At 42.4% G+C, this 16,974-nt stretch overlaps 1 protein-coding gene across 9 annotated transcripts in view; it reads right to left on the reverse strand.

Moving 5' to 3' along the window:
• Magi2 (membrane associated guanylate kinase, WW and PDZ domain containing 2) overlaps window positions 1-16,974 on the reverse strand; it is a 1,489,420-nt gene that overhangs the window by 151,168 nt on the left and 1,321,278 nt on the right. For all 9 annotated transcript variants that reach the window (XM_085836468.1, XM_085836467.1, XM_021161941.3 and 6 more), the window contains 2 exons: window positions 11,712-11,904; window positions 4,254-4,502 (listed from right to left, as the gene is read on the reverse strand). In XM_085836468.1, the coding sequence (XP_085692594.1) occupies window positions 4,254-4,502; window positions 11,712-11,904 (442 nt within the window). The remainder of the gene's footprint in view (window positions 1-4,253; window positions 4,503-11,711; window positions 11,905-16,974) is intronic.

Raw genomic sequence — 16,974 nt, forward strand, 5'->3', positions numbered from 1 at the left:
GTTTTTATACAATAACACCTGGATAGCAAGACTCAGGCCTTGAACCAGGGGTAGTCGAGGTCTGGCCCACTAGCCCACTGTACACAGCCACTGGGACGCTTTCACAGAAGGAGCAGCTGGTCCAGAGACAGAAGGCTGCTCGAGTCACATCTGGGTTATATACACAGACCTCACGAATCATAAGAACAGCATGTTAGTCAGTGGAGAGATATGGTTCATACTTTACAAATATCAGCTGAAATTATCAGCATCAAGGAGCTTTTAACAGAACACTGGTTTCTCTTCTAGAAGACCCTGGGTTTGATTCCCAACAGTCACCTGGCAGCTCACAAATGCCTATACATTTTGACACCCTCTTCTGGCCTTTGTGGTCACTGCATGCACACAGTGCATAGACATGGATGCAAACAAAGCTCCTATCCACTTAAGATAAAAATAAAGGTTGAAAAGATAAAAAGCCTATATTTTTAATTTTCCATGTTTATTAATAATATGACAATGAATATCTTTGTTGTCCGGTCTTGATATTAAATGTCCATGAAAGATCTATATGCTAAAGGCTTGCACATCAGCCTGAAGTGGTATTGGGTGGTGCTTTAAGAGTTGGAACCTAGAGGCTAGAGAGGGCTCAGTGACTAAGAGCACTGCCTGTTCTTCTAAAGGTCCTGAGTTCAATTCCCACATCCACACAGTGGCTCACAACCATCTATAACTGCAGTCCCATGGGATCTGATGTCCTCTTCTGGTTTCTTTGGAAAGTTAGTTAGGTCAGATGATGTTTTTTTCTGGGGCACACAGGTGAAAGGATGTCTTGCTAAAGCAGACACATGAGAAAATGTTTTCCTGAAGCAGACACAGGTGAAAGGATGTTTGGATATAGCAGACATGTGAGAAGACACTTGATGAAGAAGTACAAATATGACCCTACAGATAGTGGGAGACAGGCATTGAGCATTGGTTTGGTTTTCTCTGCTTCACTATTTTTCTCTAATGGCACGCATGTATTGGTTCACCTTACATAGCACTGTTGATCTCCACTAGTGGTGATGCCAGAGAGAAACTCACCAAAGAATTGCTCCTGAGGTTCCTGTGGCAGCTTGCCACTTCTGCAGCCTCACCTCAGGCTGGTTGGTGGTGAGCCTTTTGGTTTCTCCAGGATTGAACTACAGCTGTTGGTTCATGCCTGGTGTCTGCCTGCCTAGAGGACTGGGCTGTAACTGCTGAGGTGTCTGCTACAGGACTGAACTGCTGCTAAAGATGACTGAGCTCACCCTCCAAGAACGATTGCTAAACAGGTTCACCTCCTCCAGATCCTCATAACTTGTCTCTTCCACTCCCTCTGCTGGGCAGTAGGCAAAAGGAGAGGTTGAACCCTTATTAAAAGTAGGTTGCAAAAAATGTATGCCTACAATGTGTGCAGACAAAATATCCATATGCATAAAATACATAAATAAATCTCTAAAAAAGAGTTGGGGCTTTTGGGGTGTGCTCTTGAAGGGCATTTGGTGGGGGGCTCCCTCTTTTAATTTTACTTTCCAGCTACCACAAGAACAAATTCTCTCATCACACATTTCTGCCACAATGTCCTGCCTTAGTCCAGGCCCCAGAATAATGGGACCAACCACCATGGACTGAAACCTCTGTGAGCAGAACAAATCTCTTGGCGCGATTTTCTTAAGGTACCGTTTTGGTAATGGGAAGCTTGAGCATTTGCATGTATACAGATGTCTTTAGTGTTCAGTGTAACCCATGGCAAAGGAATGGAAACAAATGTTCTCATGTAATTAAGAAGAACGAAGTCACATGATTTCTTTAGGGTCACAAGGCTAGTTAATGACAGAGTCAAGTTTCCAATCCAAGGAGCATGATTGCAGCACCTGAACTACTAACCTCTTGCCACTTGCTTGCCTATATGTAATGATCTGCCAATCAAATGCACAGTGACCCTTGTCTACCAATGAAACAGCTTCAGTAGCCATGGGAAACAAGCTACACAATGAATTGTTAATGCTTGGTGCTGTGATAAGACAGGAAAAGAACGTTATCACAAGGCCAGTAAATGGGCAAATGACTGTGACTCCAAAGTATCTGATAGCATCACCCTACCTAAGATGCCCAGAGTCCAACAACCCTTCATAAACTGACAAAGAATATGAGGCCCAGGGATGGCTCTATACCATTCACAAGGCACTTAGCAGTTTTCTCTGAAAACAGAGATCAAAAGTATTATAGAAGTTAAGTAGGAAAGAGCATCGGCTCCAGGAGCCTTTTAGGCGCATGCTGCAAATTACACAATATAACTGCAACACGCCATCAGTGTAATAGCTGCCTTTGCCACAGAGCATGGGACAATCTGTGTTTCAAAATCCTTAAATTGAAAAGAAATAGCTGTATGAAAGGAGGCAACCAGGAGGCAACGTGGACTAATAGACTACAATACGTCTATGCTCAGGGGTGATGCAAAATCATACCCTTTTGAAAGTTGAGAATTGTTTTTGAGGTCACTCTCTAGGCAGAAAACCTCACTAATTGTAGCATTAGCACCAACTGTTTTCCCACACCTCCTTCTGCATAGATTTTATTTGCAATGGAGAAAGCTCATGCATACATTTCCTTACCCATTTAGAAAGGAAGCTGTCATGCTTTAAATACAGTTGAGACCTGAAAGGCATGCTTAGCGTTTTTCACAGTGGCAGTATACTTTTTATTTCTCTTCCAGTTCTCTAGGTATCCTGCCACAATAAACAACCTGAATGACTTGAGGTAGCTGCAAAATCCCCCTGTGAGCGTTTCCCCAAGTTATTGGGAGGCTGTTTATATAATTCATGAAAATCTTCAGTCTTGTGTCCTTTTAATCTTGGTGAATCCATCGTACTGACAGAATCCTGCTTTGAGTTTATGCTTAAAGATCGGATTTATTTCTTCAGCTTGTCAGAAAAAGAAACATGGTACCTTTCTTTCAGACATATGTAATTTGGCCTCTGCACATATTGGCTAAGGTTTGAAACTTTGGTAGTTTTCTTTCTTGAATTTGTTAAGGCTCATGTTAAAGAGGGCAATCCTGTCCATGTATTTCTGGTAGGCTTTTGATAACATTAACCTGACCATAGAAGCTCTTACTAATTCCTGATTATATGAATTTTTTTTGAACATTGCTTCCTATCTGACATAAACTGGAAACCACAATTTCTAAGAACTGTAGGAACATTCAAATAATAACATGGTAATTATTTGAAGATGTCTACATTTAGATGAAATATATCTAAAGTATTTGGGCCAAAGCACTTGACCATGAAAATCATGACACATTTTCTTGCCCCCACTTCTGTCCTCTGCTTGATGGCTATGTACTAAGGAGCCGTCTACAATGGTGGCTGCCTGAAGAGGAATATGACCTCTGTCACTGTGTGATATAGACTCATGGAACATTAATACACAGAATCCACAGAATTGAAACCCATCTACTGTTTTCCACCTACAGCTGCTAGCCCAGAAACAGACCCTAGAGCTTCTGTCTCAAGGGATTGCTTTTGAAAATGCCTCCTGACCATGTCTTATGTTTCCAGTTTTGTTTTCTCCCAACCTCCATTTAATTTTATACAGACATCTTTAAGAAAAAAAGGCATCTCATTGCTCAAAACCTTCCACAGATTTCCAAGTACTGAGAAGGCAACATGGCTGCACTCTCATATAGGGCATGCATACTGAGCTTGCACATGGAGCCTGCACCTCCTGGCTTCCATCTACTCGAAGGGGCAGGCCACACCATTCTCTCTGGCCGACTGCAGCACAGACACCCTGGCCACCTGCATCCTTCTTGATCCTGACCTCCTCCTCCTCTGAAGGCTTCTGCATGAACACTCTCCCGCTAGTTCCTTTCTACCTCTGGTTTATCCTCCGGAACAGCTCTCATAAGGGATATTCCCTCACCGGCCCATGAAGATGGTACACACCTCCTCCCACAGCTGTATGGCCACACACCACTGTCTTTTATTTTACTCTACCTACAAATGAACTAATAGCTATGATAGCGCTGAACGTTTGGAGTACATGGTCTTGCATTGTTCTTGAACCTAAGGCATGATATTTGGCTAGTCGGTGTTAAGAGCGGTTTATGTTTCTTTTGCTCATAGCCTGAGATTTCTAGGCCACTCAGTATATTCATAGGTATTCTGGACTATACTCTTCAGGTATCTCTATCATTAGAATATATATATCCCTCTTATCTGAACACAGACAAGCCAGTCACTTACTTATGGTGGCTCCAGACTCAGGCCTGTTCAGAGAGCTGATGATGACGAAGCCAAACCCTTCGTTTTCTTTGCGGTGAATGACCACATCACTGGTCTGCAGGCTGTGTGAGGCAAAGCCTTCAGGAGGCGAGGCATTGCTGCTGGGGGCGGCGTGGTTGCTGTTGGAGTAGGTGGCATAGTCACTGCGCGGAGAGCTGTGGTGAGTTGATACAGAGCCTGGACTTCTCCCATTCTCTGGGCAGGGCTCCCCTGAAATGCACATGAAAATGCACAGAAACTCAGTGATTTAGGAAACGCCTTACTGAATGCTTCCCAAGGAGCAGGCATCTAGCTCCTTGACCTTCCCTCTAGGTACAGAGAGCATTTGAAGGGCAAAAGATCTCCTATGGAATCCACTAGGTCTTCATCCATTGTTAGCCCTTCCCAAAGCACAGGGAATCCCTGACTCCAACCCCCTGCATTAGCCTCCTCTGAATTTGGTACTTGCTTTTGTTTTTCTCTTATTATGGCTTCAAGTCCCAGAGACAACGACAACTTTCATATATCAGCCTCTTGGTTGCATAGTAACAGACTGGAGATGATAGGAAACCAAGAAGACAGATTCTTAAATCATCCCAGGCATATGACTCACTGGAAGTATTTATAAAGGAGCTGGGGAGATAGCTCAGTGGATGAGGGACTTGCTGTGCAGCCAAGAGGATCTAAGTTGAATCCTCAGAACCCCTATAACCGCACATCTTCTCTAGGATAGGGTGCGGCGCACCTATGAGTCAGCGGGAGACAGACGGAGACTCCCCCGGAAGCTCTCCAGGGAGTGCACAACAGTAAACAACAAAGAGAGACAAGCCCTGACTCAAATAATGTGGAGGAGAGGACAAACCTGAGGCTGTCCTCTGATCCTTACAAGTGTGTTCCAGAGTATGCATGCTTTTGCATCACACACAGACATTTATGAACACACACACACACACACACACACACACACACGTTAAAAAGAACAAACATAGAAAGGGCCCACCAGTGGAAGTTTTTGTTTACTTCACCTATAGTTGGTCTGGGAAAGATTTGCGTAGGAATGTAGATAACACAGGATCTAAAGATCTTTGGGAGATGCCGCTATACTGTCAGTGCAGACAACCACCTTAGGGGATGACTGATTTTTTTTTTAAAAAGAGCTACAGTTTTGTCTTATGGTATTTTGCCAGTCTAGAAGTATTAACTCACTCCATTCACTCCATATAGGTGAGGAATAGACTTTTTTTTTTTTTTTAAAGTGGCCCGTTTCTTATTTTAGGTGATAGCCACATCTTACTCAATAAGGTAGTTTGAAAGAATAAACAAATCAATTGAGATTTTTCACTGAAATTTGTTTGCATGGTCGGAATCAAATCCAATAATATCAGGCTGACAAACTGTGAGTGCTAAATCTCAATAGAGGTGTTGGAAGTTTTGCTCATTCGCATCCCATGTTACAAAATGCACTTTATTAATTGGATGATAATTGGATAAATCTAATCAATGCTCCCAAAATGAAGCAAGCATAATTATGTGGCAATATGAGAGCAAGCTGGGAGCTAAGAGAAACTAGTTTGCTGTTTTACCTGCAGGTATGCACGTGCACTATGGGCACTCTCAGTGTCAATGGAGGTCAGAGGAGGCTACCAAACCCCTGGAACTGGAGTAACATTTGGTTGTGAGCTGCCATGTGAATGCTGGAAATTGAACCCATGTCCTCTGGAAGAGCAGCCAGTGCACTTCTCTGCTGAGCCATCCTCTCTCTAGCCCTGAGAAGCACGCGGTTTTGGTTTTAAATGACTATTGGTCTGCCATTCAGGAAGGATTTGTCATTTTAATTTAATTGCAAGGTGCTTCAGAGAGTGGAGTCACAGGAGCAGATTTGATTCTTAGAGAACTGTCATGGGGGACAGCGCTGTTTCATTTCCTTCCCAACGTTCATCAGGGCATCAAAAAGATGTTTGTACAACAGAAGAAGAGAAAATTATGACAGTTCCCCATTTCTTGTGGGCCTGTAGATACTGACTCTTACTTAAGAGTACTGGGAACCATCTTGTGTCAAGTTATGAATGCTCAGCAGAAACTCCTATGAAGCCTGTTAGCATCACAAGTTAGTTTCAGCACTGTCAGAATGTGGCATGATTGGCGGGGCTGGGGAAGCGGTGGTAGTGAAACTTTGAGAGGCGTGTCTAGTGGGATCCTTTTGGTCTCTGGAGGTGTATCCTGGAAGGGGATTATGGGACATCTTTGCACACACCCCACCCCCTTGTCTTCCCTTGACTTTGTTCTCTAGCTGTGATGTACATAGAATTATTTTATGTGCTTCTAAGAACCACTGTGTGTTGCCATGGGCCCAAGGCAAATGGGCCATTCTCTGAAATCATGAACCCAAATAAACCATTTCTCTTTATAAGCTGATTCACCTCAGGTATTTGTTATAGTAATAGGAAATAAGAAAGTCAGAGGGAAAAGGGAGACTATAGGAGATATTCTGCTACACTGATCCAGAGGAAGAATTGCATTCATTCACATGTCACATTTATTCATATACAGAGACATTAGAAGTAGCATTAAGTCAACTAACATTTTGAAGAAAATAAGTGCAAATTAAGTCATGCCATCATAAAAAGGTCTTATAAAATTAATTGATTTTTTTTTGGAGGTAGATTATTAAGTACACTAAAGGGAGAAGAGAGCTGGGGAAGAGCTGCATTCATGTCTCCTCATTTCTTTTAATTACAGAGGAACTGAGACCCAAGCGAGTGCTAGTATGATTTGATACATTTGAGCTTTTTCTTTAAGATACAATTAATTAATCTTTAATATAAAAAGATACTTTTCATTTGTGAGAAATGTACTGAGGTCATAAAAGAACAAAATGTCAATGCCCTTGCTTGGAACTAGAATGGAATGTTTCTGCCTGTAAAATTTACCCTCCTTCAAAGACAGGCTGGTATTGTCTTGGTGAAGTACATGTCCTTTATCAGCCCTTGTGCAAGTTGGAAATAAAATGATTAGAGATAGTCCTGGAGAAGAAAAACAAACAATTATTATGCTGCTACATTAAATTGAAAATCTCCAGAGTTATTGGACCAAATCAGTAACTAAATGTCACAGGCAATGACAAGAGAGATCTCATTTTCTGGCTGTCGTATTTTGGGGGGAGTTGAGAGCTGTGGTTGTCAGTAAATCAACAACAAGAAAAATTATCTGTCTTTTGCAATAAGTGGCTGGGAGTGGCTAGACCATGGGTTCTAGAGAGCAAGGGAATCGATAACCAAGTCAATGTGGTGGTCCTTGGGTATCAGAAAGGATCAAACTGACAGCAGGGTACTTTTCTATTGTGTTTGGACCCCTTTTCAAGCTTTTGAGAAAATCCCTTCATCTTCAGCAAAATGAGCATGTTTTAAGACAGGCGGTTAGCTGGGAAGATGTTCAAGCTTTCCCAGGGTTGTTCTGGTCTCTGACCCTTGGGATTTGGTAGCACGGCTGTCTTTGAGGGGTTGCTTGACTCAAGTGCTTCCTATACAACTGGCTCTCCATCTGGACAAGACTGCTTTCTTTCCAAAAATTCTTTGTGGCATAGCACATCAACAGGGTTGCTTTTGAACAATAAAGTAAAAGGCCGGAAGGTGACTCCACACCATTACTAACTTCAAAAAGTACCTGATGCCTCATACACACATGGCCATTCAAGATTCAGCCATTTAGCGTTTCCTGAAGTGAAATACTTAGGTTTTAGGTTAGGTTCTATTCTGTCTCCATCAGTGATACTAGAAAACAGCATGGCACTTGACTAGAAGAGACTCTTCCTTTTGGAGGACAGGAATGGACTGATGCTGCCTGCAGGTGAGAGGCTTTGGACCCAAACGTTTCCTCCTGGTGGGGCTTGCTTCTCATTGGCACATGAGAAGTAATGGTCTAAACTTTTAATGTTGATTGTTACGATTAATTGCTGATGTTTATTAATAGAGAGATATGGTAGGACTAGGGACTTGTAATTTCTCTGGACTTTTTGGAGCTGGATTGTGGCCATCATATTTCTGACAGCTCCCCGAAGCCTCTTGTAAATACTAAATTTATTCATCTGCTCATTAAATAAGGAAGTCACAGAACCAACAGGACTTTTTCGATCAGAGCCTCCATTTCCCTTTTAGATCCCCATTCTCAGTAGCAGGACTTGAGGATTCTGTAAACCAGATGGGCGGTGCCTGCTTCCAGACTGTAATGGGTGTATCTTGCCTTGAAGCATAGCTAGGGCATGAGGCATGCATGTACTATAGTCTTATACAGGGGCAGGGGTGGCCATAGGTATAGACACCATCATAGTATCACTTGGGAGAGGGGACAGCCCTGTGTATGTCCCTGCCCCTGTTTGTGTAGGTACAAATGGTTTATACTCATCGAGGTAGACGGCTTACTGGATGGGTAACATTTTCACAAAGGGAAAGAGAACACACTTACATGGACAAAGGCTAGACCAAGACCAGGACTGTGCCCACCAGTGTGTTCCACTGTACTGTCAATGAGCTCTCCTTCCTTAACATTGGGTCAAGATTTATATTCTCTTGGGTATTGGAGAAAGATGCTGACAGCACAAGACTGCATGTTTTGATTAAGCCATAAAACGTTCTTGCATATCCATTCTCAATTCACACGTTAGGGAGTTCCTCAGGGACATCTTACTCTCAAACAGTGGGCATCCAAAACAATGTGTCATTAAGTTGAACATCTCCAAGCTGAACTACCAAACACTTAAATATTTATACTTTCAGCAGAGTAATTAAAGCCACTCTCCTAATATTCTCAGGGGGGAAAATCCAACCAAGTGCTGGACCTAATGGCACACATAAGACAGCTCTCAAAACTAGTTCAAGGTACAAGATTTGTGCTTGCGATTCCCAGGCAAAAGACACTAGAGGTTTGCTGCATCGTTTGCTCTCTGACGGAGCAGTTCCTCACTTTTGATGATCCAGATTAAAGTTGAAAACATTTGCCTTTCACTACTTTTAGTGTATATGTGTTTCTTAGGACTGAATATTTGTAGAAGGGTTTTGTGTTGTTTTAATCTTTGTCCAATGTATTAACTTATCTGCCTGCCACCCTGTCTGTGTTCTTGTTCTGATGCATCAGTTTGGGAACCAGTAGTAGTATGTCTGCATGAGCCAAGGCCAGGACAAAAGAGAAGGGTGAAATCTGTCTGGCTGAACAGTTCCCCAGTGCTCTGTGTTTCAAACTGCACTGCGGTGAGATAATGTACCAGCAATTTCTCTTCTATGTCTGTGGTTCTGCTAAGCAGATTGCTTACTTCTTGTCAGCTCTGGACCTTCCCATCCTAAGCCACGCTTGCCTCTCTCACTGCCTTGCTTACCAGAGCAGAATAACAGCAACACTACTTAAAAAGACACCTCCCCTGTCCGATCCATCCTGAATTGGCCTTTATCACTTTGGTGGAATGACAGTAATGAAGAAGTTTGTTTTTCTATGCCTTGTAGATTTCTTCTACCCTGTTTTTTAGGCATTTATTTTACTCTCAAAGTATGTCTTGAATTTAATCATTCTTGGTACAGATGGAGCTTTCAAGGAGGCTGGATGAACAAGAGTCTCTCCTAGCATGAGTAATCTGTAGGGGAATGTTATCAAAAATTCAATGCACCCCAAATGAAGTCTGAAGCCTGGCAGAGTGAACTTTGTAAGAACTGCAGCAGAGAGCCCTTTGCAGACGTTACATGACCTACAACCAGCAAGAGTACCTTTGTGCAGCATTGGCCTGTTCTCCACCAGCTTGGATTGATTAGAACCAAATTTAATTTGCAATCATCAGCTTGTGGCAAGGAGAGCATGAAATTATGTTGGTATACTGAATTTGCACTTTGTAGTTTAGTTCCTCATAAGTCAGCTATCTTTTTAATTTATCTTCAGGTTATAGTACATAGATAGGTACATCAAACTTTTTTGGGTTGTTTTGTTTTATTAAGAATCACTCTGTAGGTAGAGAGGCCGTTAAATGTTAACCAAGCAAGCACTGCCTCCATCCTAGCCACTTGCTCAAGGAAAGAGCATAATTCAAGGTGTTTTATTTCTTTGGGTCAAGTGGTACACCGTGGATTTTGGAAGACAAATGGTCCCGCGTAGCAAAACCTCTATCCAGTGTGATATATATAGTGGTCCCTGCTGGTGAAGGCTCATGATTCGTCTGATTCGCCCTTGGAAATGACTGCCCTTGCTCAAAATCTAATCTCTAGGGAACTCAAAAGGAAAAGATATTTAGTTCAAGTAGTAAATCTTATGTCTTTGATTCTCCAACAGCCTGTGATTAGCAGGTGTCCTTTAAAAAGTTCCAATGTTATATATGAACACATTTGGAAGAATTTGGGAGTGACATAAATCAGCTACCTGTCTTTGCGGTCTCTGGAAGTGAGAGTAGTGTCTTAAAGGAGCTGATAATAGCATCAGAACGAAGACTAGCACTGAAGTGAGTCCACGCTGGCACTGGCACTAACTCACTGTGGACCATTAGGCAATCTATTATTCCTTGGGTCTCAGTTTCCTTATCTGTAATGCAAAGAGTTCACGTGGCCAAAGTCACTCTTAATTTTAGAATTGAGTCTGTGGGACGGTGTTCATGTCGCTGGGGAGATAGATCAGTGAACTTGGGCAGAGGGCGAAAGGGGGACATAGCTGGAGTTTCTGCTTCTGCGATTCACAAGGCAAAGCACAGTTAAGTCTTAGGGGGGAAAACCCATCTATAATGCTAACATTATTTAGCGTTCAGTTATAAACCCAGTATGGTGATTGCAGCAGACAGACCCTCTGGAACACAGCCCTCCAGTGGGACTTCATAGTGGAGAGAAGCAAGTGAGACAAAATTATGAATATATGGGCTTTTAAATATATGTCTTTGGTGGGTTCTTTTTGAAGCCAAGAGAATAGCTGTAAAGGGAAGAATTACTTGTAATTTATCTGTTTCATAAGCTTCGTGCTATATGACTTGTTTTCTCAGGGTGAGAGCTGTATGTCCCTGTTCAGGGTGGTAGGTGTGTTGTTACCTATATCAGGCTCTCTAACGGAAGCTAATTTCCCACCCTTCTGTCCTTATTATGGTACAAAAGTGCTGGAGTCCTTTGTTTGTAAACACAATGAGAAACATTTTCAAATGGCACATTTTTTGTTATTATAATGTGTTACTCATAACAAGCATATATCAAAGAGCACACGCATCTTGAATCAGCCCCAGGCTTTGCTAGAAAAATTTAATGACTACATTTAAAATGTAGGCCTGAGAGACTGGATTAGCGGGGTTGTCAAACTGCATGTTGAAAAATTGTTACGCGGAGAACATGGGGCTTGTTTCTGTCCCTGTATAAGCCAGAGACCAATTTTAAGTTTGTTTCTAGCATCCCACTGCCTCCCCCTGCTCTTGCCACCCACCTCAGTACATACCTCCACATAGCACCTTTCTTCTCACAGTGAGGTTAACCTGCCCGTTGCGGGCCGCGTGGTGCATGAGGTCGATGACATAGCGGTGGGTCTTGCCAGCCACCGGGATCCCATCCACATAGACAAGCTCATCTCCTGGGTGTAGACGGCCGTCTCTGTCAGCTGAGCCCATGGCAATGACGGCTCCGATCAAAATCTAGAGAGAACAGTCACACGCATGTATACAGGGGCACGCTCTTGTCAAGTGGGCGAGGAGAGGCAGGAAGGATCATTACAGGGGCTGTCCCCCACTGTCTACCACTTACTGCTGCTTTCCATGGTGTCCCATAGGGGACACTTGCTTGCTGGCTCATATGCTGTGGGCCTTAAGGGAAATTATAACTCAAAGTCTGCTGATGGTAGTTGGCTATCCCAGAGGGCATCTGCATTGAAATAATGTAGAGACCAAGTCCTGGCTCCAGTTCTTAACTGTGTAAACTTGAATTAGGCTTTTTTAAGCTTTGCAAGCCTCACTCTATTCATCTACAAAATGGGATGATAATGATGGGAGAAGCCAATGAGAAAATGTGAGGGGAGAATTTAACTTTGGCAGGACTCACATTGTACGCCTGTGAATGTAAGGGGAACCAATTGTTGCTCCCCATTAAACTCAGACAGAGGGTCACAATTTTCATTTTATTTTATTTTGCTTGCTTGTTTCCTTTGATACATTGGAAGGGTAAAGCAAAAAGAACAAGACAATTTTTTTTTCTGGCCAATTAGCTCCCTCAAATATTCTCAGTTGAACTATCTCCAAATTCTTGTTCCATCTATTGAGAATTTCCTTAGAACATTTCCAGCTCCATGCCTCCTCAAACGCTTCTATGTTAGCTACAGTACCACTGTGCCAGGAAGAGAGGTGGTGTGCATTCTGGAACACATGTATTATTACAACACGCCAAACAGCACCATGATGCAAAGCAGTGTATATGACTTCCTACTCCCCGACAGGACCACCTGATTTAGTGTCCATAAGCAAGGCCTTTTTTTCTTTTCTATCACAGAGGAAAGTAAATGGTACTTAGCATTTTAGTTTTGCTGTTTAACCTATAGAACAGTTTCTCCCAGTCATGCACGACAGGCCTCTCTTTTCTTTTGTCAGTGGCTGAGCTGCCTGGCTCCTGAAGGCAGCAGTTTCCATCAGCCTGACAATGTTACAGAGGCCTCACTCCAGGTTTTAAATCCATATAAAGCGATTCGTTGCTCAAAAATTGATTTCTTTCAGGCATAATAATTTCTTTCAAGTCTCAGATGTGTGGACTCCAGCCAGCTTGTTGAATAGCCCCAGCCTGAGCGGCATGTCTTCAGGCTTGGTACCAGAATGGATGCTCCCGAGTTTAGTCCTAATTTCTCAAGTCTGTCAACATGGCAACTGGATTTGAATGCATTGGACCTCTTAAGCACAGGCAGCATCTCAGCCTGAAGGATTTCAGGGTTTTACACATGGCATAGAGGAACGACTACTTTCTACAATATTGCTGCTGTCTTCTTCTATTCCTGCAGGGCTCAAGGGTGAGAAGTAACATTGCTTCCATGATGAATAGCACTGTTCTGACCAGCCATTCACTATTGCTACCACGGGGAGGGTGTTGCACCTTCTGCCTTAGACTACCTATGGTCTTGTTCTTCCCCTCTGACCTGCCGTACCTACTTGAGTACACTTCTTGGGTACACTTCTGACAATCTCTATTTCCTTTATTGCCATGCCAACCTGAATTTTTGAATTTCTTTCTAAAGATATTCTGGTCATTCTTCAAAAGGCTCAGCCCACTATGGAATGCTTGCTTCAAAGGATTTCTAAGTGCTTTGTACAAAAGCCACTTAAAATAAGTGTTTGTTTCTCTATTGCTCCAGGAAGAACTGCATTTAGGTAGGGTCTGCCCAAAGAAAATGCTCCAACCTTTAAATTTCCTATACCTAGGAAATAGAGGAGTTTATAACTAGTTATAAAGAAAACAGTTTATGAACCTTTTGGCTGGAAAATCACCAACTTAAAGGCAAAATTCTGCTTCTGGCTGATGAACATTTACAGCTATGAGAGCTCATAGTTTTACCTGGGCTTTATACAAACATAAGAAAGATAATTTACACACTGGGGAAATTCTCGTTCCTCTCTTTCTGTGAGAAAAAGGCAAGGGTGTAGTCACACTCTTGAAGCTGCATTGTTGTTAGTTTTATGTTACTCGTTGAAGGAAGATCCCTGGAAAACAGCGCTTTTCTGCCACATTGAGGTGATAGGTCGTATTCTCTGCATTTATTCATTTCAACAAATACTCATGGAGCACAGGGATACTATATAACAGCCAGGAATCCACAGCAAAGATAGCAATAATCCTCAACTTATGGAACCACCATTCTTGTGGCGCATAAAAGATGTAAAAAGTGTGCAAGCTAAATAGTAACGTTAGAAGGCATGTGCAATGGGAAAGAGTAGCCAGTGAGGCCTTAATCCTTGGTCAAGGGAGCATTAGGGTGGCTTAGAATAGCTATCCCTGAAAAGCTGACACTAGAACTGTCAGATGACAGTGAAGTGCATGGATGCATCTTTTTGTTAATTCTTTGAGAATTTCATACCATGTATTTTGGCTGAATGCAGTCTTCCCTGACAACTCTTCCTAGATCACTCCCCGTTCCCTACCCACCAAACTCTGTGTTCTTTCTTTCTTCCTAAACTCATCAAGTACAGTTTGTGCTGCCCAAAGACTCTGGGATGTGCACCCTCTTCTGTAGCATGGACAACCCAACAGGGACTACACCATTAAAGAAATCTGGCCTTCCTTTTCCAGCAGCTACCAGTTGACAGTAGCTCTTAAGCTAAGGGTGGTCCTTTGTTTCTGTCTCCCTTTCTCCATGCTGAGATTTTGTCTGGCTATTGCTTGCACAGCCTTTGTGCTGCCATAAGAACCATGGATTTAGATGGCAACTGCCCTTCTGTATCTGGAAAATAGTGTCTCCCTGGTGTCCTCTACTTCCTCTAGTTCTTACAGTCTTGCCCCCGCCTTTTTCGTAAGGATCCCTAAGCCCCGGGAAGAGGGTTGTTATGTAGATGTCTGGTTTAGAGCTGAGTGTTTCACAGTCTCGTCTGACTTCTCTATATCTTGACTATGTGGGTTTTTATTGCTAACTGCTGTCCTGATGAAAACTGAAAGAAGTAATAATCTGTGTGTATAACAACGTCACTAGGAATCAGTTGAATTTTATGTCTGTTTGGCAAAGTGACATCTGTAGGCTCTCCTCTAGGGCTAATGACCCCTTTAGCTACAGGTTCTTGGTGGCCCTAATAGTGGTGGCAGATAGTGTTCTCAACTTGTACAGCAGGCCTTACATAGGATCAGAAGGTAGCTGGTTACACCGGTGACTTTTGTGGCAGTTTTGCAGCAGTAGGCGTGCCTTACTTACTAGGCTGGTAGCTATAGCTCACATGGTTCACAGCTAGGGAAGACTATGATTGCTTTTAGTGACTACATGTAGACCTTCCAGAGCTAGGAAAGCCAGTAGGGTGGAAACTTCCAGGTGAGTATTAGTTTGATTTCTGTCTGGGCACATTTAAGTTTTGTTTTGGAGTTTCAATCTTTCAAACCTTCCTTTGCTTTTTCTTTCAAATCTTTATATATATATATATATATATATATATATATATATATATACACACACACACACACACACACACACACACATATATACTTCAATTAACACTGTTAAATAAATTCAACGTCATTATTTATTATATAGAGTTATGTAATTGTTTCTTTGTATAAAAATATCTAATTATACTGGATAATATACACTCTATTTTGTTTTTTAAAATGTTGCTGTAGCTATTGAGTTGATGTGTGCTATGCACTGGGCAAGCATTATGACCTGGCGTGAGCCTGGCATGCGAGATAGGCATTAGAGGTATCTATCTATCTGTCCATCAGTAAAAGCATGTTTGCTCTGTCCATCAGGAACAGCTGTCTCTGCTGATGGAGGCTGAGAACTCATATGGCTGAGGCTTCCAGGTCTCTCACTATCCTCACTTCTCAGCCTGTGGTGGCTCCATACCTTGGTGTACTATATTTCATTGGTGATACAGAGAAAGCTCTATGTGTCTCTCTATTTAGGAAAAAATATTTAAAAAAAAAACCTTTCAATATAATTTGCATACGTGATATCTATTATTTCCCATTTGCTATGTTGACTGCAGGGGCTGGATGATCTGTGGCTCTCCCTTGTACTCCTATCACTCTCACAAGTAACTCACGTTGGCTTTCCAGTGTGTGTGTTACAAACTGGTGTAAGCTCACCGGAACATGTCTCAGGATACCTTGACCCTTTCAGATAGTTGTTCTCAAGCGTTAGAGTATTTTGGTATCACCTGTGAACTGCTAAACTCTTCCAGCCCACCCACCCTTGGGATTCTACAGGCCAGAGATAAGGTATCAGGCTATCAGTATTATTTTTGGTTGTTTTGGGGTATGGGTTCACTAGGTAACCCTGGCTGCTGTGATATTCTCTATGTAGGTCAAGCTGGCTCCAAACTCATAGAATCATGCCAATTTCTGCCCTCTAAGAGGTGGAGCTAAAAGCATGTGCCACGACAACCAGCCCAAGTATGAGATTTTGTGTGTTTAGTAAGCTCCTGGGAGCTGATGGAAGACTCATGCTCTTATGAGCTACACTGAACATTTCCATGTAGTTCAATGGCCACAGAACCTATGGTCTTACTAGTCATATCCCAAGTTGGTCTCTAGCCTGTCATACTAGTCATTTTCTGGGTATACTGAGAGTTGCTGGTGTGGGTTCTCTTATGTATCAGTTATATCTTCTCTTATGAATCAAGTTATATCTTCTTTCTGGTCTTATTGACTATTGATCATGCTGGCCAGAAAGCCAGCTCAGACAACACAGACTTGCCTATTCACCTCCCTCTGGCTTCAATGGACACTTCATCCTCAAACCCTTCAGATTTCTCTTCTCCACACTCTTAGAAGAACATTCTATTTCATCTCTATTGTTTCCTCCTGGAAGGAAAAACTCAGTGAGAAAACTTAGAAAACAGTGACACCATAAATGGCCAGGACCTTTTCAATCATGTTCTCTAACACTAACTGCTCAGCACTAAAATCATATACATCTGAGCCACGCTAAATGGACTCAGCAAGTTGTATTTATGCCTGTGTTTATATAACAATAATACGTAATAAAAAAAAAAGAGGCCATAAACTAGAGAGGGACTGGGGGCTGT

This window comes from Mus caroli, unplaced genomic scaffold (genome assembly GCF_978045245.1).
Source record: "Mus caroli unplaced genomic scaffold, Mus_caroli_1 scaffold_4, whole genome shotgun sequence".
Lineage (NCBI taxonomy): Eukaryota > Metazoa > Chordata > Mammalia > Rodentia > Muridae > Mus > Mus caroli.